The sequence below is a fragment of the Vanellus vanellus genome, assembly GCF_965231255.1.
Source record: "Vanellus vanellus genome assembly, chromosome: 5".
Lineage (NCBI taxonomy): Eukaryota > Metazoa > Chordata > Aves > Charadriiformes > Charadriidae > Vanellus > Vanellus vanellus.
Genome location: NC_138910.1, coordinates 44,349,078 through 44,377,039, shown reverse-complemented (window position 1 = coordinate 44,377,039; position 27,962 = coordinate 44,349,078). Strand labels below are relative to the sequence as shown.

Here is a 27,962-nt window from a genome sequence, read left to right as displayed (position 1 = left end):
TGCTGCTGGGGCAGGTACCGTATAGGTATAGGGCTGTTATGGGGTTGCCTGAGCTTGAGCAGTGCTGGAGGAATCCAAAACATGCGTTTGTCACTCTGAAATACTGAAATCATGGCAAACCTGGATCTAATTTAGAGCATCGCATCTGAGATGAGAAGTTTCTGAAGCGATAGTCTGTGAAACAAGATAGCCTTTGCGGGGCTGGTTTTGAGCTGTCAGCTTCCACTCACGTGTGGGGAAAATGGATTAAGGTTTTATTCTATGCAAGTGGCTGCAGCATTTGCCATAGGGATGCTCCATGGGCAGGAATGGCAAAGGGCTGACCACAGTACTGACCATGTAAGAGAGCATTGGCCATTCTGAGGAGGGCTTAGGAACGTGTTGTTTAGGTGGGTTTGAATGGTTATCTATAGGCAAGAGTGTGGCCTTCTCCATGAAATCCCTGTTGTGGCTCTATGACCCACGGTGAGAAATCCCAGCTCTGGTCTTGTGGGGGAGAGAGGGGAGCAGGGAAATGGCCATAGGAAGGAAAACAATAAGGAAATGGAGGGAATAGCTTGTCGGTTGAAAAGTAGCAACACTTCCAGTAATGTGACCTTTTGCAGAAAATGTTTCCACCCAAAAAGAAAAATTCTCCTACTCCCCGGCACAAGCTCAGCATAGGGAGGGGGAAGCGCACTGCTCTTGCACGTGTGCTGTGCTCCTGCAGCACTACTGCCTGCTTTAGGGGCGCCATATGTGACAGAGCAGGAAGCAGTCCCCGCACCCTATGGGTGCAGGCAGGACCTGCCTGCAGGGTGCTGGGCAGGAGGGACAGCGTGATGGGGCACCAGGTGTCTGCTGTGGCCGTGGGCTGGGTAAGTGGGTGGGTAGGGTTGCTTTCCCAGCCTCGGAGGAGTGCCTGGGCACCCAGGGTTTCTGGAGGAATGATCAGCTGTGAGGTACAGGAAACCCCGGCCTCTCTTCTCCAGAAACTTTAAGGAGTTCAACTCAGATGATTTTGTCTGTATAGGCCACCCACCTCTTTTTTTGCATCTTTATTTTCAAATAAAAGGCATAGTATTTTTTTTTTTTTTTTACTGTGTTTTCCTTTTCCTATGCTAAGCTCTGCTTCTCTACTAAGCCATATTTCTTTGCTTTTGAAGAACTGATGATCTCCCTGAAACTGGTCTTGTGTAGACAGAGCAAAATTTCTACATTCACTTCTTTCACGGAATCATGGAGTTTCAGAGTTGGAAGGGACCTCTAGAGATCATCTAGTCCAACTCCCCTGCTAGAGCAGGATTGCCTAGAGCACATTACTCAGGACTGCATCCAGGTGGGTCTTGGAAATCTCCAGAGAAGGGGACTCCACAACCTCCCTGGGCAGCCTGTGCCAGTGCTCTGTCACCCTCACAGTAAAGAAGTTTTTCTGTGTATTTGAACGGAACTTCCTATGGTCTAACTTGTGCCCATTGCCCCTCGTCCTGTCACTGGGAACCATTGAAAAGAGCCTGGCTCCATCCTCCTTCAACCCACCCTTTAGATACTTGTAAGTATTAATAAGGTCTCCCCTCAGCCTTCTCTTCTCCAGGCTAAAGAGTCCCAGCTCTCTCAGCCTTTCCTCATAAGGCAGATGCTCCAATCCCTTAATCATTTTAGTTGCCCTTTGCTGGACTCGCTCCAGCAGTTCCCTGTCTCTCTTGAACTGGGGAGCCCAAAACTGGACACAGTATTCCAGTTGTGGCCTCACCAGTGCAGAGTAGAGGGGGAGAATGACCTCCTTCGACCTACTGGCCGCATTTTGTACGTGATATTTTTTTGTTTATTTTCCCCCTTCAGCTCCAGCAGCATTGGCCTGGCTGTACTTTTTAAACCCTCACCACATTGTTCAACATCCCCCTTTCCAAGGAACTGTGATCTAGGATGGAGTTGCCTTTGCTGTGGTCCCTGTCCCTGCATTGTGGCCTTGCCCTTGGCAATGCATTTTGGGAACACCCCAGATTTTTCTGAATTACTCCACTTTTTTTTTTTTTAAATTTTCTGTGCCTCTGTGCTTCACTTAGCTTCAGAGTTTAGCAGCATCAACTTCTTATGCATCAGTTACTGGCAAAAATAAATAAATGGATAGCATTTAGGAAAAACCTATTAAAATTCTTTCTCTGGGATTGATGATACTAATGTCCTGATAGAGTTCGTTACGTTATGTGTGGGCATTTGCTGCCTATCACTGTGGCTCTCTCTGGGGAATAGCACAGAAGGGTGACAGTGAAGTCACTTGTGTGCCCACAGCTGTGTGCTGTGTTCAGCACAGGGTCCTCGTTTATTTCTAACAATTTACAGTTGATTTCAGGTGACCTCTGAGGATATGCCACTTGGAAGAATGCAGTCAACCTGTTCTGTGCTCCTGTCTTGCATCCTGGACGAGGTGGCTGAAATCAGATTTGGGGTTTAATGATCAGGCTTGAAGTGAAGTACGAATTTAATTTTGTATAAAATAAAAGTTCTTCTTCAGGTAGTGTTTTCATAAGTGACGTACAGGTGGTGAAAGCTGATGGTCTGTCTTAGTAAAACTTTTCCTTAAGCCTTTTGTAGTTCCTAAACATTTTCCATGCATTTTCCTTTTGAATTGGAGTTTACTTCACCAGCTAGTTCCTTTGTAGGCAGAGAGAAATTAGCTTTCTTATAGTAAAACTGCCTTTGCTTTTGCTTTGGAAGGATGTCTGTCCCGCTGGGGCTGGCCTCGTGGTGGCTTGTACTGATGGCTTCATAGTAGGGTGTCATCTCTACCCCTGTGAGATCTCACAGCCTTCCACAGGAGTGTGCAGGAGCCTCACAGACTCCCAGGCAAACCCTGGGTAACCCTTTCACATGGGGTAGGTGTCTTAGCAGATGTGTGACTGATCCAGCTTCAGTGATGCTGCTGATGCTCACTCCCAAGCTTGCATGAACACATCTTAAATATTAAACAACAAAAAAACCCCAACTTTATTTTCCAATTTTGTGGAAGCTCCAAGTTTTTGAAGGGTTAGCATCTTTTACTTTGCAGATGATGTTCATTGAAAGATGTCAGAATAATCATTGAGTGATTGTCCTGTAGAGTGAGGCATTAAATGTGGCGAATGTACAGAGTACATGTGAAATGCAGAACTGTCATTCAGGTGGGATTTAGAAATTTTTAAGTCATTCATGGCATGGCAGTAATTTTATTTTTTTTTTAGCAGAAAAACAAGCTGAGTTCAGTTATTGCAGAGGTATTTTTTGTAGATGTCTGTTGCTACCCTTTTTTATGACAAACCCCTTGTCTTCAGGGAGGTGCTTTTTGGGGAAGCAAAGAAATGATCTTTACTACACAGACAATCAAGGTGATAGCTTTCCCTTTTTTCTTCTCTTAGCATGCCTCTCTTACAATGAAGCTGAATTGTGGGTCCTCTTGGTGCACATTTCTGTTCTCTACTTTAGTCTTGGTTGTGCTTCATGTTTGTCCCTCTTGGAGTTTGAATGACAGAGGCAAATCTTTGCACAGTCACCATTTGAGTACCTGCTTCCTATCGCTCCCTGCTCTGCAGCATCCCTGCGCTGCCTGCGAGACACGTTTGCACCTTTCTGTTGGTTGCAGTGAGTAAGTCCACTTTGTCATCGAAGCACTTCACAATTATTCTTAGATGCTTCATCACTCATTTGTTTTTGGCTAAGCTCTTTTCCAAAAGTGGTTTTAAAGAATACAGCACATACTGTTTTTCTGTATAAGGTTTTTAAAGTGGGAGCCTATGTTCCTTACCATAGGATTCCATCAGCTGATCTGCTGTAAGTCAAGATTGATCCTCTCAGTGAAGTCTTAGATTAATCTTTATCTTTCTCATTTCAAGTGATGCTAGAAGAGTGGAATGGAGGTGTATGTTTTGAATACGCAGATATGGAATGGTATCAAAAAGGATCACATGCAATGCATTTGAAGTTTTTTGCTTTTAGAAAATGCACGTATTTGTAGGAGGTGGTAGCTGGAGGAAAACAGCTTGAACTCTGAACTCCTGTAGTGCTTTTTTACCATTTAAAAAATGGTGCAAGTTTAATGGTGCTGTTCTTGATTGGTTCCTCAAGGACCTTGCTGAACACTGTATAAAAACTAGATCCCTGTGTGAATGCGGAATATGTTAATCTCTACTGTTGTGTTTTCATATTGCAGTTGATGTGACCACAGCACTGCCCTTACAAGTTGCACCGACTTCAGTCCCGATGGATCTGCGCTTGGACCACCAGTTTTCCATGCCCGTGACAGAGCCAACGCTGCGTGAACAGCAGCTGCAGCAGGAGCTGCTGGCCCTGAAGCAGAAACAGCAGATCCAGAGGCAGATCCTCATCGCCGAGTTCCAGCGGCAGCATGAGCAGCTGTCCCGGCAGCATGAGGCCCAGCTGCACGAGCACATCAAAGTAAGTGATAGGCAGCCCTACATTGAGTAGCATGTGAAAGCATTCCCTGACCAGGAGATGCACATACAAATTTATTTTGGGGGTGGAGATATTGTTCTGGTCTTGGTAACCCTGTTTAAAGAATGATCTTTTGTAAAGGGATGAGAGCACCAAGATTTAAAAGGGGAATAACATTGAGGAGAGAAAGCCAGGTAAGCCGATGTCATGTTGAACCTTATCCACCCGTCTGTGTATATTAAGAAATCCTGTGCCATACTGCCAACAGCTGGCTTGCAAGACCTACGTCTGATTTGGAAAATTTGCACAGCCTAATTTCAGTAGAATTTAACCTAACGGGAAGGCTTTTAGGCTACCTGTTACTAATATCACATTTTGGGGAGTGGAATGGCATATAAACTGCTCACTGGACATTTGCTGGCAGCACAAGGTGCAAACCTTTGGACCTTAGTGTCTCTGCAGTAATAGGAAATGCAGAGTTAGTAGGTGCAGGTAGGTTTACACACCATGAGATTTTTTCAGAGTTGCACGGTGCAAGTTTGGCATCGGCCGGGTGCTTTCCGCTGCTCTGTTTCATGGGACAGAGAGGAAATGTAACACACAGAACAAGTAGGAAGTACAGTTTAGAACATGACTGTTGCATAGTGAAAACATTAGACATTATATAAATATTTCACAGTGATAGACTATTGCTATGGTAACATAAGCTTTCAGAATTGCTAATATGCTCTCTTTTCAAAGGGGAGTTAGCACGGCACATGGTAAATAGTGTTAATGTAATATTAAAAAACAACCTCAATTCGACCTTATATAACTTTCATTTTATTACAAAATACATGTCAGAGTGGGGAAGATAGGATTAAAAGTTAATGGTGTACTATTTACAGACTTCTCAAACACAGATATGAGCATGGGTTTGTAAGAACAGTTGTTGTTTGAAGACTGATTAGTAGCAAATGCCTGTCCTTGGTGGGTCCTCTGCTACCTTCTGGAAAAAGGTGTGGGGACATGCATGCGTATAAATACATTTATATATGCAGTCATATGTATGCATAATACATGTGTGTATGTAGTTATGTAGGTATGCACATGGTTCTATATGTACGCATTCATGCACGAATAGCACAAGAATTGGTACAGCATCTGCAGTTCACATGGTACATTCAGGAGGAAGGGATGGGAAATTTCTGTGACAGGTATTTCCGTTATTTCCTTGTAATTGCGTGTGCCTTTAGATATTTGTCTATTAAAAATAAGAAAGGGTCGTTCAGATTTCATGGACAAGCTCAAAGCACTGATAATAGGCACATATTTGCTCTCATTTATGTTAAAGCTATGAGTGATTCTGATAAAAGTCTGTGTTAGAAGGAAGTTGAGATCTAATTTCTTGAGAAGCCAGTTAGCACAGTATATCTAGACTGCTAGGTAATGAAGTTCTTCCTCTAATGTATAAGCTTGGCTAGATGAAAAACTTAAAATAGGAATGATGTAACCTGTATGAAAAAGGATGACCTGCAAGGTGATCTCCAATAGTAGTGTGTCATCGTGACCAGAAGTCCTTTAAAAATAAAACAACACATTATTGAAATAAACCCCATGGTATCTCACAAATAAAATAAACCCAAAACTGTACACCAACATGTAATTATGATGGACTTTCTTTGTGGAAACATACTTCTTGCATTTGTGTTCGTAACTCAGCCCACATTTAGATGTCTCTCAGATTAAACTAACTTTCAGAAACTGGCAACTGTTTTAAGTGCAATGATTGTAGGGACTGCAGGGAAGCTATTGTTTTGTCCAGAGAAATAAAATTTATAACCCCATATTTTTGTACTTTGAACTTCTAGATATTCGACTCCGTTATGGCTCATCATAAAGCTGGCGGGGGGGAGGGGATATTAAAGCAAATAAAACACTTTTATCCTGTGTAAGTGAAGCACCAGGGTTCAAAATGTGAAATTTGGTATAGAAATAGTCCTAAATGAAGATGCATTGCACTTTGGAGGAATTTGGGCATTTTTTCAAAAATCAGCTGCTTAGGGTGCGTAGTACGCATCCCATGTGCATGTGTGCACACCATGCAGCTCCAAGCACGCAAGGGAGGGCTTGCTCTTGCACGTATATTGGATCAAGGAAATGCTGCTTACTGCTTCTGTCCTCATCTTTTAATGCCATAGGCAAGGCATGCACAGCACACAAACTCACCTTTTTTGTGAAAGGTTTAAGCAGACGTGACACTGCTGGGCATGTCTCTGGCGTGGGGAGGAGCAGGAGTGGGGATGCCATCTATCATCTTTTCTGTTTACTCAAACACTGAATCTTTAAACTAAATATATGAAGGAAACAGCAAATTCTTGACATCCTGTTTGGGAGCTCAGAATAAGTTAGCTTCATTTGATGATTGGCTTATGGCGTCACTGACGAGATTCAGAATTTCATCAGTCTCCTGTCCCCAAAGTGAACTGTTCAATATGCAGAAATCTTTTACACTGAGCGATGTAGTTGTGAAATTCTTCAGCTGAAGTGTTTTGTAGCCTGAGTTTACGGTATTGTAATGAAGTCATGAGCCCATCACTTTTACAAACTCTTATTCTCAAGCGTCTTCCTCAGGTGGAGATGAAGTCTTACTTCAGGTAAGAAAAGGCTTGGGAACCTAAACCTGCCCAGATTTCTGTTGATTAAGATAATATGTAATGACTAGAGTGAGCTTGCAGTGTGCCTTACTGCTGCACCGGGTTTTGTTCTCAGACATCTTCAGTGTCTTCCCTGACAGTGGGGTTTTTTGATTCAGAAAGCAAACTTTCAGCAGCTGTTGCAAGGTGATCGTGTATCTTGCAAACTTACTTCCTTTCCAAGAATTCGGGGATCTGCAGTTTGGCTAGAATTTTCAGCATCAAAACAACCTCAAAATCTAGTGAAACAAACCAAAAATTAAAAATGCAAACATCAGAGCTCTCAACTTACTCTGTTTTGTATATCTACTACTAACTAGAAGCAATTAATTTAGCGTTTTTCATTACAGCCCAGTATCCACCATTTTAATCTTACTATGCGAAGCATGTATATATTCATCTCTTTATGTACTTGAGCAGAATTTCTGTGCTTCACCCAGTCTTACGGCTGTTTCTAAATCCTTTTGCTTACAATTCCTGGATTGTAAGCATATTTTGGATGTAGCAGACTAATGTGTGTGTACAGTTACATATGCAGAGCAAACATTGCATTGGATCCCTCTTTTGTCAAGACATTCGGGTTTACGTACTTTTGTACTCTTCCACTTCTAGGTGTTGAATGTTTTTGTCAACAGGAATTCAGTGGCTGGGCATCTGCTGCTAAAAGTAAAAAATAGTTTTGATGCATTCCTTAAGCAGCTTTTCAGTGTTTCGGACAGACATGTGCAGCCAGCATTGCTAAGTTACGGCAAGCAGCACTATGAAGATTTTAGAGCTTACTGATTTTAAATGTTAAACCTGTTTGTTTTCTTTCTTTTATTGCTGTGGTGTCGGTGTGAACAGAGGAACTGTTCTGACTCAATGTGAATTAAAAGGGGCGGAGTATCTCTCCCTCCCACTCCCCAAACAGAGCTCTACTATGAGAAACATCTTAAGTTCATCTTAAGTAAATGAAATTTGGCTTGAAAAATGCTGGCGTGACTTTCTTGTTTTTCTGTTCAAGTAGATAACTCTTTCCTATTGAAATCTGAAGTTTTGGCATTTTCCAGAACTTGGTTTTATTCCAGCAGCCCAGTTTTAATCATCTGAGGAGAAGACGACAGGTTGGTCACAGTCCTTCTTCCTGCATGTGTGAACCCTTCCCTTGTGCCCCCAAGCAGCCCTTGCTTTTCTAGACATTGTATTTTGGAAGACATAGCCTCCACATAAAGGTGGCAAATTCCAGATCGTGTTATTTGGAGAGCCAGGCTACAAGTGAAATAATATTTGTGGAAGGGAAGTATAATGGACCCAGTTAGAGCTCGGCACATGGAGGGAGTGGGATCATTGCACGCGGGGAATAACGAGAAAACCCTGACATGTTTAGGGAAAATAAGCTGAGCCTTGTGAAGACTTCACACCATATGGAAATAGAGAAAACTGTCTTTCACAACTACAGCGCAGCTTTGCAGTTTGCCGAGGCTTGACATCCGAAAGCAGCACGGGAAAGGAAGTTGGAGCTAGTGAGCAGCAGAGGCTTCTGCGGGCTGGCTGGAGGCAGAGGCAACAGCTCCTCTCTCCTGTAGCCACTTACCTTCAGCAAGATGGATTTTCCACTCAGGCGTGCCTCGCCAGATGTGTAACAATATTTATAGCCTTCAAATCTGTCTTCCTAAACAAAAACAAGGATGGAATAAGGAGCCTGGTGCCCAGGCCGTTGCCGGTGAGATGTTGGAAAGCCTCTCTGCAGGTCCCAGTGTGAGCTTTGCTTGACCTTTGATTGCGAAGGAATCAGCAGTGAATTTTTTCCTTTGTGAGTCACTCATTCCCAGCCAAGATCAGCTGGAAGTTACCAAAAGCTTTTCCATTTGCCTTCTGGTCAAGGGCCGGAGTGAGATGATTGAAGAGGGGCAGGATTTGCACTTTGGCAGGGTGAGAGGCACCTGGGGCGGTGAGAGCTCATCAGAGAAGCGAAGGACGTGGTGGGTAATGCGGTTAATCTCTTCCGTCCTTGCGCTGCCTGAGCTCAGAGCAGGGCTCTTCCCAGATCTGGCTGTTTTATAGCTAAAGCCGGAAACTTATTCAGGATGCTGACGCACGTCAGTGTTAGCACATGACAGCAGACAGCAGAAGGGTCCTGATGGTGATGGGATAGCAACACAGGCAAGCAGCTGAGCCTCACAGCTCCTCATGGACCTGAAATCCTAACCTGGAGGCATGCAAAGATGTTAATTCTGTCATGCAATGCTATTCCTGGTTTTCCCGTCATCTGAGAAAGAGTATTTGTGTGCGTCAGTAGCAGAGGGAGTGCTAGTCTGTACATACAATGTATACAGGATGGTCAGAGAAGTCATGGGTTTGCATATAAGCAGCAACAACAAAGGGAGCTTTGTAACGTGTTTGCCGAGGAGTGATTCTGAAACTGTTCTCTTTTTATTAACACAGCCATTTCCTACATTTAACAGTATGCTATGCTGCTTAATGGCTTTATGCCAATAAATAAAAATACGTGGAATGTTTTCAGACATTAACTTTATATATATATATATCAACGTTCAGATAAAGCCTGAAGAGATGGTTTTGTTAGTTTTTCCTGGTTTCAAATGACTTTTTTTTTTTTCAAGTGTCGCTTCTGAACACTGATTGAGAGGTGTTAGCCCCTTGTTCAGAGATATGGGGTGAAACTCTGGCCATTCCATATTTTTGGTTTGGAGACTAAAAGTCTTTCAGGGAATCTTGTGAACAGATTTTGCAACGCTGTAAGAAAAATGTAATTTTTTCCAACGATCTCTAGACTTAATGGGTGTCATGTTGATGCCCTTGGAATGGTAGGTTTGCTTGGAGAATAGCTCATTGGGCACAAATCACATCGTCTTCTAGTGTAGCTGCTTTCCATGTAGGCCCTGATAGTGCCTTGAGCCTCTCTTTGGTGGCCTCCCTGTGTTGATTCCTACATAACAGAAAAAATGAGCTTGTTTCAAATCTCCTGATGGGGTTGGTGTCATCTGCTTCTGTCTTGCAGATGTGCTGGGTGGCACCTTCCCTGTGCACCTGGGCTGGGGACGCTGAAGGTGGCATCTTGGTTCCTGCAAAACATGCCCCCTTGCCCCTGTGTCCCCCCTGTGTTGGACTCTGGAAGGGACAAACTTCCATTTTACCCCTCCATGCCTCGACTCCCATTGTTGAGCATGTCTGCTCCGTGCTTCTTGCCTGCAGCAGCCAGCGTGGAGGGACTCCCTCTGCTCAGTTTTGTGCCTCTCTTCTGCAGAGCGCCTGTTCCTCACAGCCTGCATCCTTTTCAAGAGAAACTTAAAAAGCTCAGAGATACCAGGTGTCTGCCTCTGTCTGTATTCTGACATGGTAGGATTATTCATCTTAGAAAGCTGCAGCTGCGTACAGTTGGTGGTAAAAAAACAGACTGAACATTATGTGCCTTGTTACTACTTGAATGCATTGTACCGTGCTCTATTGCTATTTCGAGATGGCTTCCTGTTCTTTTTCAGTGACCTTGCCTCGTTTTTCTGGTACACAGAGCTGACTCCAAGACTTAGACGTGGATCCTGTAGAACTTAACTTCTGATGGAAGTAACCCTGGGGAAAGCTTTTGCAAGATCAGAGCGTTTGCTCTCTTTGAAGGCTGGGGGGTGACTTTCCTCATGCTCAAAGTCAAGATCTTTTCAAAGAACAATGAGGACAAATCTGCACACAGAGGGGTGGGTAGTGTCAACAAATTCATACAGCAGCTTGGACACCTGCAAGCCCCATCTCTCAGTTGAAGAAGTCGTCATGCAGCGGACTGGGTTAGTTTGGGCATGTTTCTACCTAGCACTAGTGGTTTCTGGACTGAAGCTGGATTGCTCAGCCAGGAAGGTTGTCTGCACTGGTCCTTATAGAGCTACTTTAAAACTGGTAAAAGAAAACACGTTTCCTTTTGGCTGCTTCTGAGATGGGCCATAGATTGTTGGATGGAAGGAGCAGAATGAGATCTCCAGATTTTCCCGGGTATGAGATGCATAAACCAGTGTTTGCAATGCAAAAAATTCGCCAATAGTGAGGTCACAGATCTCACTGCAGTCAGTGGACGTGGTGGCTTTCATCCTGTGAATCCTTGTACCGGTGTCCATGAAGTCTGCTGGTAACAGCCAGCCTTATTCTCCTTGCACCATTACTCAGATGTGTTTGTTTTGGGGTTCACAGCTTTCCAGTAGAATATGGAGATCTTCTGACCCATCAGTGGTGGGAGATGAAAAGCCTGTTGCCCCCTGAGGTTGGTGGCTCCATGTTCCTTTGGTGAAGCCAAAGAAGAGGCAATAACCCAGTGCATTTTCTTGTTACTTAATCTCCTAAAGTTGGACTTAAATTGGGCTGACTTTTTGGGCGTTCTGAAGGCTGAATGTCTGACATAAATGGCAGAGATCACTGGCTGACAAACAGATACAGGATCTTTTTTTTGGTAGTACATGCTCACTTTTTCTGTGGAGTCCGAACAGCTTTTGAAGTGGTCAATTTTCTGTTCTTTCATCCTCTATGGCATGAGTTTTTCTCCCAGTAAAATGGGGGGGGGGGGGGGGGGGGGGGGGGGGGGGGCACAATGATTTCTTTTTCTTTAATGCTAGAAGCCTTATGATCTCCATTCAGTTTGGAATTTCAAAATAAACAGCAGGAGAAGGAATATTTTGCAGTTCATACCTCTGACTTTTCAACTCCAATTATATCTTAACTAATTAAAATAAATTGGAAGTAGTCAAAGAGAACACATAGAGAATCAGGGCATGGGTGAAGAAATACCGAAGTGAATCCTGCTGTTATACGAGGAATATTGACCTGTTAATGTACACCATCGCTGATAAATTAACATTCATAAACTTGTCAAGTCCTCTTGCTGCGTATGGTCTCTTAAAAGAATTCAGCTGTTGTAAGGGAGAATGAAGTTGCATTTAAAACGTAAATCATGTTGTGAATAAGTTCATGTACACACAATACAAACAATGTTGTTGAATTAATCTCCATGTTTAAGTTTCCTGTTTAACTAGCGGTGGTGCATAAAAATGATAAATAATGTATTTATATAGCATAAATACAATACCTTTAAAAATGATGCTTCTGCTGTGCTGTACGAGCATCAGATGATGTTGAAGGTTCATTTTGAGCATGCAGCCTTACTCCAGGGCACCACAGGTGCTGGGGCTGTCACTTCCTCATGTCAGATGAAGAGCAGCACTTTGTAGTCTGCTTCACTGCTGTGTCCACCCTCTGTCAAATGGAGCTGAACCCAAAATCACATGTGAACGGCAGCTCATGCCATGTGTCAGCAGCCATGCTGACAGCAGTGGTACTCTGTCCTTGCTGGTTTCCCCCCCACCTTTTTTTTTTCCTTGTTTGTTTTTTTGTTTTGTTTGTTTGTTTGTTTGTTTTTTGTTGTTTTTTTTTTTTTTCAGAAGCCTGGCAGGAACACTCTGGTGAGGTCTCCCATCCCTGCTAGCTTTCTGGTTTGGTTGCTGTTCCTTCTCACAGGTGATTGGGAATGGCGGATCAGTGGATACACCCACACTCCTCCTTTTCTTTATTCATATTTCCTTTTTTGAAACGATCAAAACCCAGTGGTGGCTTCTCTAGCTGCTCCCATTACAAGAACTCTTTGTCCTGTATCTCCATTCCTGATACTGCTTTTAGCATAACTTTCCCACTCCAGCTCCTTCACTCACTCTACCCTGAACCAGTTCACAGAGGACGTAACCGGTCCTCCGAGAACTGAGGTCTGATCACTTACAGCATGATAAAATATCATTTAGTATTAAACATCTGGGGCTCCTTCCTTTCAGGACAATTTGTATGGTTCTTTGATTTACAGAGATTCCTTATTGCCATCCGTGGTCAGATGGATGTTCCCTGCTCCTGGTGCAAGGTGTATGGATTTGTCCTCTTCAATAATAACCATGTAAGGCACAGCAGAGGCAGATGCAAAGGCATTTTCCTTACCTTTAGAGGGGAAGATGGGAGAAGGAACTGAACATGCTGGATTGAGCTTGCTGCTTTCTGTTCTGTTTCTGGAGAAAGGGTAAAAACTAGACTGGAGTGGCAGTCAGGAAGCAAAAGGCACATACAAATGAATTCCTAATGCTGTACCTTTGCAGATATTCAGGCCTTAGAGGGAAGAAGCTGCTGTGCCAGCTTTCAGCCTTTTAGGAGACGTGAGCAGTAATCACATGGAGTGGAAAAGAAGATACAAAATTATATATCCATATATAAGTGGAGAAACTAATAACAAGGGATCTTTTGACCTAGAGCTGGTGATCAGGGAACATAACCACCGTTCCCTTTCCTGGAGACATTTGAGCCTCATAAACTTGAACACCAGACGTTCTCAGTAGGATATGTCTAACCAAGATCAGTCTCTTGCCCAGGAAGCTGTCAGCTGGGAAGGATTGTTTCCCTATGTAGCAAAGAGATGCTGGCCACGGGAACTTCTGGCACAGGACTGCCTGCTGTCAGCCTGCCTGATAGCTGGAAGGGGGCACACCGAATATACGTTCAGCTGCTGATGTGTCCAAGAAAGGAGATGACAAATATTCATTCTTCTGAGCTGTGCTTTCAGATTTTTGTGTCTTGGCTTCTGCTGAAAACCACATTTTCCCCCCTGCCTCCATCTTCCAGTACAACCGATTAATTCTGACTAGCCTCTGGTGCTCCAGGAGATATCTGCCGTACCGGCCGGAATGAAAACACACTGTGACAGAGCCAAAAGAGCGAATCCTGAAACTGGAGCCACAGCCTGAGACTTCAGTAAACAGGATGGGGAGAACATGAAGCAGAGAGTCCAGCCAAAGGAATGGCTAGCGTTGAGATTGCTCTAAAATGATCTAGTACAACAGTTCTCCCAGAAATCTGTCAAAATCTGTGCTTTGCTTCCACCCATATCCTAATGATTTTTCAGGGGGTAATTTGGCGAATTCTTTCTTAATCATCACCTACGCTTTGCTTTTTTTTTTTTTTTTTTTTTTCCCCAGAATCTCAGCTCTAGATCCTTTTAAATACCTGATTTAACCCCTAAACTGTAGAATTTTATCAAAGCAGGTGGCAGGTGATTTGCCTTAAAAACACTGTTTGCACCAAAACCCCAGCCTTACTGCCTGCTAGGTGAGAGGACAGTTACGTGAAGCTTCTGAAACGCTTACTGAGCCATGCCTTTACTCAGCGTTTAAGAGTACAAGTTCGGGGGGTGCTGAGAAGATCTGCTTGGTTTTTTGTTTTGTTTTTTTTTTGTCTTGTCTAGAATGAAATTGTTGGTTTTAAAGCTAGTATTTTACTTACATATCCTTACAACTTCTTTGAAGCTATCACCTCCATCAGAGGCCAACTTCTTGCTCAGGAGTGGCAGATGAAGTAGTTGTACAGTCTCTGAGCTTGCCTGGAAGAAGTCCTCAGACTGCAATCTTTTTATGACAGGCTGGACCATGCCATCATGACCTTGGTCTGAGAAAACATGTGTATGTGCAAGAAGGAATGGACCTACAGATAGAGGATCAGGCTACCTTTCATCCGTGTTTCTTCTTAACCTAGCTGCCTTGTGCTGGAAGGAAGTAGGAATTGCTACAAATACGAAGAGCAGCAGAAGTGCTTTGGGTGATGACTCACCATGCTGGATCACCTTCAGTAGGTGATCTCAGGCATAGATCAAGATGCAAGTTAGGAGTTGGACACAACACTAAGCTGCTTTGGATCACAGGAAACATTTATCAGCAATAAGTACCCACCTGTTCACCTAGTCTTGTATGTGTGATTATCTGCATGAGTAAGGGTGAGCTGTCTGGGTGTAGATAGTTTTATGCTGTCTTCCACTAATTGCGTTAAGCTATTCCAAATATATATTATAAAAACCTAGGATCCGTAGTCTAAGCTTCAAAACCTCTCCTGCTTTGCAGATTTTAATCAGTTTTACTGCAGCATGTGAAGTAAATGACAGAAGCACCTTTAAAACCACAGTTGTATGGGAAAGGAGAAGCAGAGGAGCGTGGGCAGAGAGCAGTGCCTGGTTTTGGGGGAATAATAAAGTAGTGTCTGCAAGGTACTGGGTTGCAGGAAGGATCCACATTCTTGCTACTCATCTAGCAAATCAAGGGGTGGCTAATGCGGCTTAATGTGTCTTAATGTGACATGTCTCCATGAAATACATCCTCCTTCTCTCTGGTCAGTGGGATCCTTGCTGTCAGCAGCACACACTTCCCAGGGGGGCACAGGCTGACTTCTGGGCTGAGTCTGCTGGAAGATTTCGGGAGTGCTACCTTTCCACTTCTGTTGTAACGACTAAAGGGAACCGTTTTAGCTCCACTTTGCTTAAGAAGAGGTTTCTTTGTTCAGTGGGAGTTGACAGTGTGCTTACTGATAAGGTGTCAGAATCCATTTTAGGTAGAGGTGCTTGAGAACTGAAGACAATCGAGGAATGTGATGGCAAAATCTGCTGCCCCACTGAGTCCTCACGGCTAGCTGACAGTTGACAATTACCTGGAAATGCTCTACACTCTCCTTATTACATTTATTGATATTAATATATGCTAAAGGAGCACCAGCAACACTAACTACAGGTACAATCGAACATTTGTGCAGTTTTCATAAATAGTGGAAGCAGTGACATTAAACATATCCAGGAATCCCTGTATTTACAAATATTTATTTTGGCAAGAGCACCTAATTCAGGTGATCCTAGTTGCACTCCCTAATACAGCGTACGTGTTTGTCACACAGCATGGTTCTCAATTTGATAGTCGAATTAGTCTGAATGCAAAGGATTTCCTTTGGCGTATCACTTTGTATTTCTCAAATATTTAAATTTCATTACAGCTGGGGAGAATACACACTGCTCTAGCAACACACAATTAACACACGGGTGTTGCGGGGTTGGCGTTGATTCATTTGCCAGCACGAGAGATGTAATGTATTATGTGGTACTTGAGCATGATCTCGCTTGGTAATTAATAAACCTTATCAGAGTCACCTAAAGTGTCTCTTGGTATGCCGTGAATTGCAGTTTAAGGGATGCTTATGAATTTGTAACTCAGGCACTTTCCAAAAGACCCAAGCGTGGGAGATTGCATGCCACTCAAATGCAGCTCTGAAACATTTTGCCTTTAGACATCAGTAGGCTTTTTTTTTTTTTCCACTGTGATAGTCAAGGGAAGGTTAAGTGTCTAACCAAGCCCACAACGTGTGGGTATTACCTTCGCAGTTGTTTAGTGCTTACTGCAGGAAGGAGGGTAAGACCATGCTGCAGTTGGCCACACATGGGTCTGAATGCTTGCTACCTGTTAAAATTTGCCTTGATTGCTTTAACTGAAGCAGAAGCTCATATTTTTCTGAAGTTAGTTTATTTTGTACACAGGATGGCTTTTCATATGTTATCAGATCTACTGCTTCTCCTGTTAGTTGGTGGTGGGTTCTCTTGCTGCTTATGGGTCTTTTTTCGCAAAGCATCAGCTGAAAAACCCATTTTTAAATAAGAAAATTAAATTGTAAACCCTCAAAAATATGCAATTGGAGCGCAGTCTAGCATTAAGCAAGTTTTAAAGCTTATGGTTTTAAAGATAAGTGTCTTTTTGTGCAGAAAACTGTGATTTAATGTGATAGTTAGATTCTCTCTGGCTCTGTTCTTATAAGATGGGTATTGTAGCAGCAAGGACGAGCAATGCAAGGCTCAGCTTGGGTCAGCACCCCAAATCCTTATCTGAGGTCCTTGCAGTGGGATCGTCTGAGCTGGTAAAGGCACTGCATCACCAGCGCCTCTGTGTTTTGCTAAGCCTGCACCATATATTTCCTGACAACTACTGTCTATATGCTTTGTTTTCAGCCCTAAGTGTGGAGAGATATTCATGCCATAAGAAGACATCGCAGTGCAGACAGAGCACCCGAATGGGTTTTCTTTAGTCATTTTCTGAGGCAACAAGCAGACACCAACACAGTGATTTCTTTTCACTTTTCATGGGTACGATTGGAGAGGTTGCTTCACTTATTTTTTATTTTATTTTTATTTTTTCAACTTTGAAAAGATTTGAAAACTATATTAGGAATAGGCTTTGTGGAAACTGGGGTCAAAATCAGCAGAAACAATACATCTCTAATGAAACTTCTATAAGCCATCCAGATACAAATTGGTCTTTTCATTTACATTTCACTACAGATGTCAATGAAAGCACGGTTCCTTCTAAAGCATCCTAATGTATGTAAACCATTGCAGGAAGCATAGCACGCAAAGCCTAGGAGACTGCAGATGGAGAGAAAAGGCTCCTGATTTCATAAAAATAACAAAACCTGTTTTAACATATTGTGCATTAAATATTGTTCATTTGCATACTTTCTATGGCTAGGTTATAAAAGCCCACCATGTGGTGGACTTGTTGGAAGTCTGAAAAGATACTCTTTCTCCAAATGGAGATGTGTTAGTGGAAACTGCTGCTTAATTATAAAACAAAAATAACTAGTTTTCTCTAGGTTTTTTTTGGTTTTTACTTTTGCAGGTTTTTAGAGTCTGGGTATTTTGTTGTTTACATAAAATTCAATAGAATTAGGAAGGAAAACATAGGTGCAATCACCGCAATTTCTGCTAACTGGAGTTTGGTGTTTTACAACAGTCTGCCTGCTTGGAATCAGCAGCAGCAGGGACTCCTCCATCAAGAGTTTCCAGCAGATAGCCAGGCAGATTGTAAAGTACCTCTTGCATCTTTATATAGAATTGTATAATTTTATGTGTATTGTATATAGTGTATTCGCAGCTGAAACATTGGATAGTACAAATGTGCCATACCACAAATTAAAATCAGAAATTGCTGTCAAAATCATAAATAGAAAAATGTACAAAAGGAGAAGGAAAACGCAGTGTACATGGGGTGGGAGTCTTGTGTACACACATACTGTCAGGGTTTGGAGAAGGATGGACTGAGACATATTCTTGGAGGGAGCAGGTTCCCTGTCTTAATAGCTATGGCTTGGCTTGATCCCTTTCCACGTACAGGATTTCGTAAACCTGGAGCAGTGGGTGGTATCTGAGCACAGGCATCCATTAAGTCCAACCTTGAAGACGTGTCATCGGTCACCAGAGTAGTAAGGGTTTTAAAGGTTAAGGTTGCCAGCTTAAAATCAATCTGCAGGTTTATAAGATGCCAACGTAAAGAGCATGGGGTGGGCATAAGGCGATTGGGTAGTGTGGAGCTGGTGTGCTTCTGTGTTCAGAGGAATAATAAGAGCAGCCCAAATAGTTAGCTTTAGCATGTATTTTGCTGGAGAGAATGCAAATGAGATTGGGAGATGGTAAACCTTAGTTTGAGCTTTTTTCAAGAAAAAGGAATTTTCCGTGGAACTCGAGGGAGAAATGCTGCACCAGGGGAATTGGCTTTTGCAAGCCCCATGGAGATCCATTTGCACCTAGACAAGCTGCAAGCTGCTGAGACTTGTCATTTGTCATCTGCTTTTCCACAGCCCAGCTTGCTCCTGGCTGACTGTCAAGATGTGGGGTGCTCTCTGAGCACTGACAGGTACTGCCCCAGGGCCTGGCAGGTCAAACTGTTGCCTCCAATCCTTGGGGGAATCTCCTCTGGACCCAAAAAGGATGCTCTGGGCTGGGGATACCCACCCCAAATTTCCCAGGAGGTTGGTGTGTCCATGCACATCTTCCAGGTGCTGGGATTTGGAGACCCAAAGGGTCACAGTGCAGAGTGGATGGGGGCAGGAGCCTTTGGTGTTTCAAGTCTTCAACATCCCGTTTGATGAAAGCTTTGCAAATCTTGACCTCAGTTAGGCAGCTTGTCTCTAACATCTTCCTGTGAACGTGTGAGTCAAGAAGGCTGGGGTAAATCCTTCCTTGAGAGATTATTGCATATTTTCCTATAATGAATTAATTCTTTCATAATTGGGCTCAGAAATGGGTGGTGATCATGTCCATAAGGCAGCTAGTGCTTTTGCATTTAGCTCTGGGTGTGAGGTTTGCACAGCAGACGGGAAGGACCAGCATTTGATGAAGTTAAAAAGATATAGTTGTCACAGTCCATGGGAACTCTTCTATATACACAGAGAGAGAGAAGGACTTTTGGAGAAACCAGAGTGTAAAGTCATATAATTAAAGGCTTATTCAAAAAAACATATGCGCAAGGGAACTGAACTGGTCTTGCGAAGCCTGCGATGATGATGATGATGTGTTTTGCTGCAAGTGCCTGACTTGGTGAGCTCAACAATATTCCTTCAGCTCAGGTTTTGTACATGGTAAACATGTGAGTATCCATAATTAAGGTGTCCTAATGGGGTTTTACTTAAAACAGACAACAGAGAAAATAAAGGTCTACCTGGAGTAGCGGTTTGCAGTGGCTGAGCACAGGATCTGGGCACCAGACTCTGGCTGGGCAGTGATGGCAGCATACAGCTCACAGACCAGAAGTGGGGACCCAGCCACAACCTTTGGTGGCAGCGAAGTGATCAGGGAAACACCTGTTTGGGCAGAGGCTTTTTGTCACTTTCTCAAATTAGGTGCTTTTTTGAACAGGGTACTTGTGCTTGTAAACAGACCATGCCCTGAAGCCCGGAGCATATAGTGCCTATGGTTTAGCATAAGTGCTTTACTGAACTAGAAATGGGGCTACATGAAGTAAGTTGTGGTGCAGGAGCCTCTAGATGAGGAAAATACTATTTGTCCTGTTTCTATGAATTAAGCAATGTTGTTGTCACCTGGTAGCAGCTTCTGGTTTAGCTCTGGGAATTCTGACGGTGTTAATTTGCTATTTTTCCCCTTGTCCCATCTCTGCAGCAGCAGCAAGAGATGCTGGCCATGAAGCATCAGCAGGAGCTGTTGGAGCACCAGAGGAAGTTGGAGCAGCACCGACAGGAGCAGGAGCTGGAGAAGCAGCACCGAGAGCAAAAACTTCAGCAGCTAAAAAACAAAGAGAAAGGAAAAGAGAGTAAGTAGCAAAAGCTGACTTGTTTCAGTGGTGACAGGTAGAGCAGATGAATGGAAGCCATAAAGCAGCTTTATAAAGCTGGAGAAACCTTCATGATAGCCTCTCTACAGAGCTCAGCTGCACGGGGAGCTTATGTAAACTGTTAGGAGGTATTGAGGGTGAGAGGGAAATATATTTCTATGCTTTATCTTCATTTTTGTCTTACTAAATGCCATTTTAGCATTTTTCAGAAGGAAGCGTATCGTCTCTTTACTTGATTTAACATTTTTTTGAAGTATTTTTGGCAGCATTCCCAATGGAGGCAGAATATTAAGCGCATAAAATACACCAGATGCACATTGCATTTCTTTTTCTTTTACTTTTCTTAATTTCACTCTTTTAAGATGTAGGCGAGTTCTCAGTTCTCAGCTTTAAAGTGTTTTCATTTAGAAAGTATTTCTTTCATGAGGTTACAGATTGTGGTTGGCTTTCCCACGTGTCATTATGCACTTCACGAGATTCAGTAGAATGATTATGGCCTCACAAATCCCCTTATCAAAGACACTTTAGTTGCTTGTTCGGTTTTCTTTTAGAAGTGAATGGGAGGAAAAATACCTCGCCAAGTTGTACTATCAACTCATTAGGTCTTCATTTCAAATGAAATAAAGAAGCCTGTGATGGGAGAGGTGGAGAGGGCTGAAGGATACCAGGAGATGGGATGCTATCTGGGGACCAGGAACAAGATAAAGCTCCAGGAAGAATTTTTCTAAGTAGGAAAGAACTGGGGCCTAGGAGACTAAAAAAATTCCCCACTCCCTGCATGTATATCTTGCAACAACAGACTTTAAGCTGCAGCCAAAATGAGGGAATGCACAGACCTACCCCAATATCTTCACAAAGCAGTTCATAGGAGGTCCAATGTGTCTGTGTGTGTGTATGGTTTGGGTTTTGTTCATTTTAAATACTAGAAAGAGCAAAGGATCAGAGTCTACTTAAAAGCAGCAGTTTAACATTCAGGGGTGAGAAAAGGTGATGATAATGCAGGTTTGCCAGTCTGGTGCCCCACCAGCTGCCATGTGTGGTACTTCCTGTTGTCCTCTGGCTGCTTTGTGTTATTTTCCAAAGTAAAGGCAGTTGGTTTGAACTGGATGAAAGCTACAAGCATTTCCACTTCACCTGGCTGTTCTCATCAACTGTTGATGTCTCAATGTTTTGCCGGGTCTCTGCAAAATTGGTATCTGGCTAGTCTCATTAAAGAAATTTGCAGATAAATAAAAATGCCTGAATCTCTGTAAAATGGCAAAAACATTGAAGCACTTTTTGGATGAAACACATAGGTGTAGAAGAAAAAACAGAATTTGGGGATGTTAAGTTGAAGATCCTGTTCCCATGGCTACAGTTTTTTATTTTAAAATTACTTTTATTTAAGTACTATGGTGTATAATCGTTATAGCACCTCAGCTCTTAAGAATACTTAAGTTATTTTTCTCACATCAGAAAATTTTGCTAAGCACAACACAGCTAAATTGTCCTGATCTGAAATATGGAGAATGTGTAATAGGTGTAGAGTATAATTTATTCTCCCTCCTTCCTCCATCACTGTAAGCCAAAATACATTGTTTTGTACCTTTTAGGAAGCAAATCACAAATCGGTTTAGATTAACATAACATCACCTCCTTGCGTTCTCATCTTGGGACCCTTAACCTGTTCCTTGTGAACACCTTGTGATATCTACTACCTTAAAGCTTTTGTTCAAAAGCATGACTTCCACAAAAGGAAGGAAAATGTATATGAAAGCAAAGGTGGTTTTTTGTGCAGGATAATGAGTGATAGTTGGTTGCCCTGTCTGTCCACTGTCAGTATTGAACCTAGAACTAGTCCTGTGCATTGGTGTTTCCAGACAGGCATAGTCTGTCTTCCTCATTCTGGGCATGAACCATTCTGTCCCTTGCTGCTTGGGCAGCCGTGGACCATAGCTTGTCTTGCACATTCTCCTACAAGTTGGCCAACAGTGATCAGCCCACACTATCATTCAGGGCTTTCTCCTGTTAATTTCCATTTGTTCTGCTCCTCTGCTCTTGCATTGTGCAACCTCCTTCTTCCTGCAGGAGCTGCTTCTGCCCTCCCTTATTCTCTTCCCACTACTTCTGCCTTATCCCATATTCACTATTTGATCCTGGGACGATATGTAACTTATTTTTCCCTCTGCGGTAGTAACCTGCCTCAGTCTTTTGGCTCTTTAGAGCCATCCTGTCTGCATTACTCTCTCCTGTTTGAAGTCTTTATCAGTTGATCTGCTCTTTGCTCCCTGCTCCTTTTAGACACTCTAGCCCTCTGAAATGAATGGGCCAGCTTGTGTGTTTCACAGCTTGGTTTTCCCCGCCATGCCAGGCTGGAGAGATGGGCCCAAGCCAACCTCATGAAATTCAACAAGGCCAAGGGCAAGGTCCTGCATCTGGGTCGAGGCAATGCCAAGCACAAATACAGGCTTGGTGGGGAATGGCTGGAGAGCAGCCCTGAGGAGAAGGACCTGGGGGTGCTGATTGATGAGAAGCTCAACATGAGCCAGCAGTGTGCGATTGCAGCCCAGAAGGCCAACCGTATCCTGGGCTGCATCAGAAGTGTGGCCAGCAGGTCAAAGGAGGCGATTCTGCCCCTCTACTCCACTCTTGTGAGACCCCACCTGGAGTACTGCATCCAGCTCTGGAGTCCTCAACATAAGAAGGACATGGACCTGTTGGAGTGGGTCTAGAGGAGGGCCACGAGGATGATCCGAGGGCTGGAGCACCTCTCCTATGAGGAGAGTCTGAAAGATTTGGGGCTGTTCAGCCTGGAGAAGAGAAGGCTCTAGGGAGACCTTATTGCGGTCTTCCAGTACCTAAAGGGGGCCTATGGGAGAGCTGGAGAGGGACTTTTTACAAGGGCCTGTTGTGACAGGACAAGGGGCAATGGCTTTAAACTGGAAGAGGGCAGGTTTAGATTAAACGTTAGGAAGAAGGTTTTCACTTTGAGGGTGGTAAGGCACTGGAACAGGTTGCCCAGAGAAGTTGTTGAGGCCCCATCCCTGGCAGTGTTCAAGGCCAGGGTGGAGGTGTCCCTGTCTATGGCAGGGGGGTTGGCACTTCATGATTTTCAAGGTCCTTTCCAACCTAAACCGTTCTATGATTCTATGCACAGCTGTTCCCCCAGCCAGGGCTGCTGCCTGAGCTCTTGGTCTCAGGTTTCTTCTCTCTTGTCCTCTTTTTATTCTGCTATTCCTTTCACTTCCAATGGGATGGTGTCTTGCTTCCTGTATATACTTATTTGGTACATATTGGCTTTTGATGTCTTGACTTCTGCTCGTCCTTTTTGCTTATACCCCTGCATGGTGTATACTATCGCGTATATGGCAGGTTGTCCCTTTCTGCCTTTGGAGTCTTCTTTAACATCTTTACTGGATGTTGCACAGTGCTTCTGTCTGTAACAATGTGACTGGGTCCAAAATGGCCCAGTGTAATATACTAAAGGGGAGTTAGATTGTTGTTTTTTTTTTCCTTCTAATCTTTCAACTCGAGGGTGAAGAGCTGAGTAATCATCAGAAGGTCTTGCATGACAGCTTGGTCCGTGGTTCCAGTGTTGCCCAGGGAAGGGGAAGCCTACATGTTTTTATCTTGTTAAGCATATTTGGGGCCTTTCGGCTTCTAATTAAGGAGGAATACATGCCAGGGGAGCTTTTGTAAACCTCAGGCTCCAAAAATGTTTAGCTTCAAGTCTTCTAAATAATGTCAGATTTATCCAAGACTGACAGAATACAGCCGTGTTTGATTATTTTAAAGATGCTAATAGATAAAAGATGACACTTCTTGGAGAGAGAAGGCCTTTATGCATGAATTTGTCACTTATTTTGGTCTAGCAATGTGGCTTGCTACACTCGTATAAATTTAACTCCACCTCCTCTGTTGAACTTCCATTTGGGGTACATACCAAACCTACATTTCTAGAGCTTATGAGAAAGCAGGGCTCCAAAAAAAGTGAATTTTCAAGCTTTTCAATGTGACTTCAGTGGTGGAACAGTATTACATCTTCAGGCAGTGCTTTCTAGAAATATTGCCGTTTTCTTATCTGGTAGAGGTACAAAAAATTGTTTCCCCAGTCTGTCAAATGTCATTGTTGAGTAGGATCCAGGAAAAAAAAAGATCACTCTGTTGTATTTTAAGTTTTTATTCCCAGTAGAGCAAACAGTTTTCCTGGCCTTTTCATTTTCTTGTAGCCCAGGTATTTTCCTTTGGAATTCTTTCTTTATGCCTGTGGTATAGATGAACCATCATTTTCCACATGTTCTGCTTACCAAACTATCCATGCATTACTCCAGCAGGAGCACTGCCTGTGAATCTGTTCTGTCAACTGAATGATAATTTTAATCCCTCATTGCTGTAAAACAGACTGGTCTCTATTGTGGAGGAAATAATGATTAGAAATTACACAGTTGACATTTTAACTCTATGCTGCAAAATTACTGACTTTCTTCTTCAAATGTTAGATTTTCTATTTGAAGAAATAGATTGCACATTTGTAAATGAATTGGAATGTTATGTAGGTCTTACTGTACACAGATACTTTTCAACAGAGGTCCTTATTTACAAGAATTTTCAAGACAAAACCTACATATGAGACATTTGTCTCATTCCCCTTCTGCTTGCAGATGTGACATTTAAAAATTTGAGTATACACAAGACCCTTTTTCTTAAATACCTTTGATTAAAAGAAAGCTGGGATACCTAGTTAAAGTGCTTTATTCTAAGTGTACTTTTATGCAAGTGTAAAAATCCTCTTCAGAAATCTTTTATAGTGAAATGATAAATCTCTGATTAGATCTCTGTTTTCAAACATATGTGATTACATGCAAAGCTGAAGGAGAGAGGAAAAAGAAAAAAGGAGAGCTCCTTACTGGAGACACTTTGTTCTTTTCTCTTTGAAAGAAAAGTTATTCTTTTGGACTGAAAGTCAAAGATTTAATTCTGAGTCTTTTTAGAAATTTAAGTTCTTTAAAGTATGTGAATTGATTAAATAACCTTTTTTATTTCTGACATTTCAGGTGCAGTGGCAAGCACAGAAGTAAAGATGAAATTACAAGAATTTGTCCTAAATAAGAAGAAGGCATTGGCACACCGGAATCTCAACCACTGTATATCCAGTGATCCTCGCTTCTGGTATGGGTAAGTGGTACTGGGCTTATCTTTATGATTCAGCCGGTGCCACCTTTTTTCACAGTTGCTGGAGATATGGAGAATAGACCTGATATGTTTACTGAATGAACCAGAACAATAATAGAACCAGGGTTTGACTTTGCTGTACATTACCAAAGTGCATTTTTCAGAGGGTTTCGGTGTGAATAATTTTCATCTCTTCTGTGACAGTCACAGGATTTTTGTGAGTAGAGGTCTTTGCTGTCACCTTTAATCCATGATTATTCAATCTTGCAAATTCTACCATCAAGATCAACCTTTATAAGTTCTCTAGCTTTTCACCCAGGATTTTGTCCTGCCAGGTGTTATAAAACTTGAACTTTAGTAAAATGGGGAAGAAATTACTTTTTATGTTTAGTGAATTGCAACTCAGGATAATTGCAGTAGTGTTAAATTTTTAAAGCCTTTAATGCTTTCTGCTCATCTTAATCTCTCGAAGTTGGAAGTTTTGTTTATGTGGCTCTTCTCTGTAAACTTCTGGAACATCAAGTGTGTCCTGTCTGCACTTCTAATCACAATTGCCACAACATCTACATTTTTCAACTGAAAATTTTCAACTGTTCAAGGAAACACAAATGTCATGTGGGGCGAGAAGGTAACAGCTGATGTTATAATGACATGGGAGCAAAGAGTGACTTCTTTGATTAGTTCAAATGCACCAAATAACAAATATAAACTATGTCATTATTAACAAGGCACAAGTTTCAGTTCCAGAAATTCACTTCTTCATTGTATAAAAGAAAATTGGAAATTTTGAGATGATTTGAAAATTTCTGCTATTATAACATTGGGAATATCTTGTGAAATTTGTGTTCAAGCTGAGTGTCTGACAATATTTTAAGTCTTAATATGTTTACATGTATATAGGGCTGATGAAGTTATAGCCAGAAGATGTTCCCAAATTCAAGAAACTAAGATGAAATTAAATTTGAAAGATATCCCAGCTATGAGCCAATAGAGAAATGCTGAAGTGTAGTTGGCAGAAAAATTCAAATATTATTCCAGTAGAGTGAGATTGAACAGTTTTAATTCATCTCTGAAAATCTAATCTGAGACTTGAAAATTGTATGTTTATGTCCCTGCTTAAAATCGTGAAATGTTGTTAGTTTATACAAAGATCATATTTAAGGCCCACTAGGTCAGTGTCAAGGATAGTAGAAGAAATAGAAGAAACTGAATTTCAGTCAAGACAACATAAATAACTTCTTCAGATGACTGATTTTCCACTATTCTCAATTGAGACTCACCAAGAAATTTGGGAATTTTATTAAAGGCAGTTGAAGACTCTCTGAGCCACTATGTTCTCCATTTTTTTCCAGTTGGTTAAAATGCCTGTTTATGCAAAAGTGGTGTAAAGTCAATTAAAATTAAATAGTAGTAAATAAGTACTTTCTTCCAAAAACCTTTGATCCTCTGGCCCTAGAGAAACCTGGCATCAAATGGCCATCACTGGTGAATTTAGAAAAGGGAAAAATAAATTTGGGAGTGAGCTGAATTCCTTATGTTTTGCACAGTTTTCAATTAACTGCTTTTTCACCAAGAATCCAGCATTCAGAGATGAATTGAAGAGCAGCGATCTGTAATATCCTTATATGTTACAGGGCCAAGGGTGATGCAGGAGGTTATTTAGCCAAGTCATGTTTAAGGTTTCAGTATGTTTCCTGCTTTGTTTTAAGCTGATGCTGAGAACTTTCTGAGCACCAATATATTGTTTAGGTTTGTTGTGACGTATGTTAATCAAAACATCCCTTTTCTGTGATGCTTCAGGGATACCAAGTGGTAGAGACAACATAGAAACTGTTGCATAAGGGGCCATCCTTTTTCTTACGGATTTAATGGGCTTGCCATCCCTTCATCTTCCTTCCATCTGTTTTGTGGTGGGGAGAGGATCAGTATTTTGTTTTCTTACATAAGACGTGAAGAAAGAAGAAAGAGCCTCCAAGGCCTCACAAATCTATCGAAGGGTCTGTCTCAGTGATAAGATGCGGGCAGGCATGAGCTCATTCTGCTCAGCCTTTGAGGCCCTTCAGTTGCTGAGGCAGAAGTTGAAGATTTTTCTCTTCTATTCTGTTTTAAAATATTTTTTAAAAAAGATAAAACCCTTAAATTAATTACATATTAGTATTTATTTACATGGCATCTCATAGGTTACCAGTTCAGTTATAGAGGTATTTATGTATGCACATATTTCTAATGCAATTCAATTGGATGGTGCTTGGATTTAACACACGCAAACGAGGCCTGCAGAAGATAGACTTAATGCTCCTACTGTGAGCAGGCAAGTCAATTAAGTGGTAACAGATGCTGAAATAGTCTTTTGAATGACACGTCTGCTTTTAAGCACTTCCTTTGGTCTTATTAAGGTTTGTGAATTCCTTTTTTTTAAAAAAAATGAAAGCATTAATTGGAGAAACCAGATCTCCTAAGGGTATTGAACACCACAACAGTTCTACATCAATGGCTGTGACAAGAAATATGTTCCACTGATATGTGAGAGAGCTGTCCTTCCCCTGGCCCTTTGGGCCAGGCTTCCATTGTCCACCGAGATGCCCAGATGCTTTTGCCTTCAGTATCTTGTATCTGAACTTCATTTAACACTGTTGGTTGTTGGTGCAACATTGAATCTTTTCTAATTAATCGCTGATGTTAAAGGGCATTGTTGCATGCACATGTGGGATGTGTGAAAAGGGTGACCAGTTTTAGAGGTTTCGCAGAATACAGTCATAGTCGAAAGGATCTACTAAATGAAAGAAAGGAACTT

General features: G+C 42.2%; 1 protein-coding gene across 1 annotated transcript in view; it reads left to right on the top strand.

Annotated features, from left to right (window-relative positions):
• The window catches only part of HDAC4 (histone deacetylase 4), a gene marked incomplete at its 5' end in the record, with an annotated part of 175,770 nt that overhangs the window by 46,417 nt on the left and 101,391 nt on the right, over positions 1–27,962 (top strand). Inside the window, 3 exons of the mRNA XM_082484010.1 lie at positions 4,166–4,410; positions 19,846–19,996; positions 25,051–25,171. Coding sequence (XP_082340136.1) covers positions 4,166–4,410; positions 19,846–19,996; positions 25,051–25,171 — 517 coding nt within the window. The remainder of the gene's footprint in view (positions 1–4,165; positions 4,411–19,845; positions 19,997–25,050; positions 25,172–27,962) is intronic.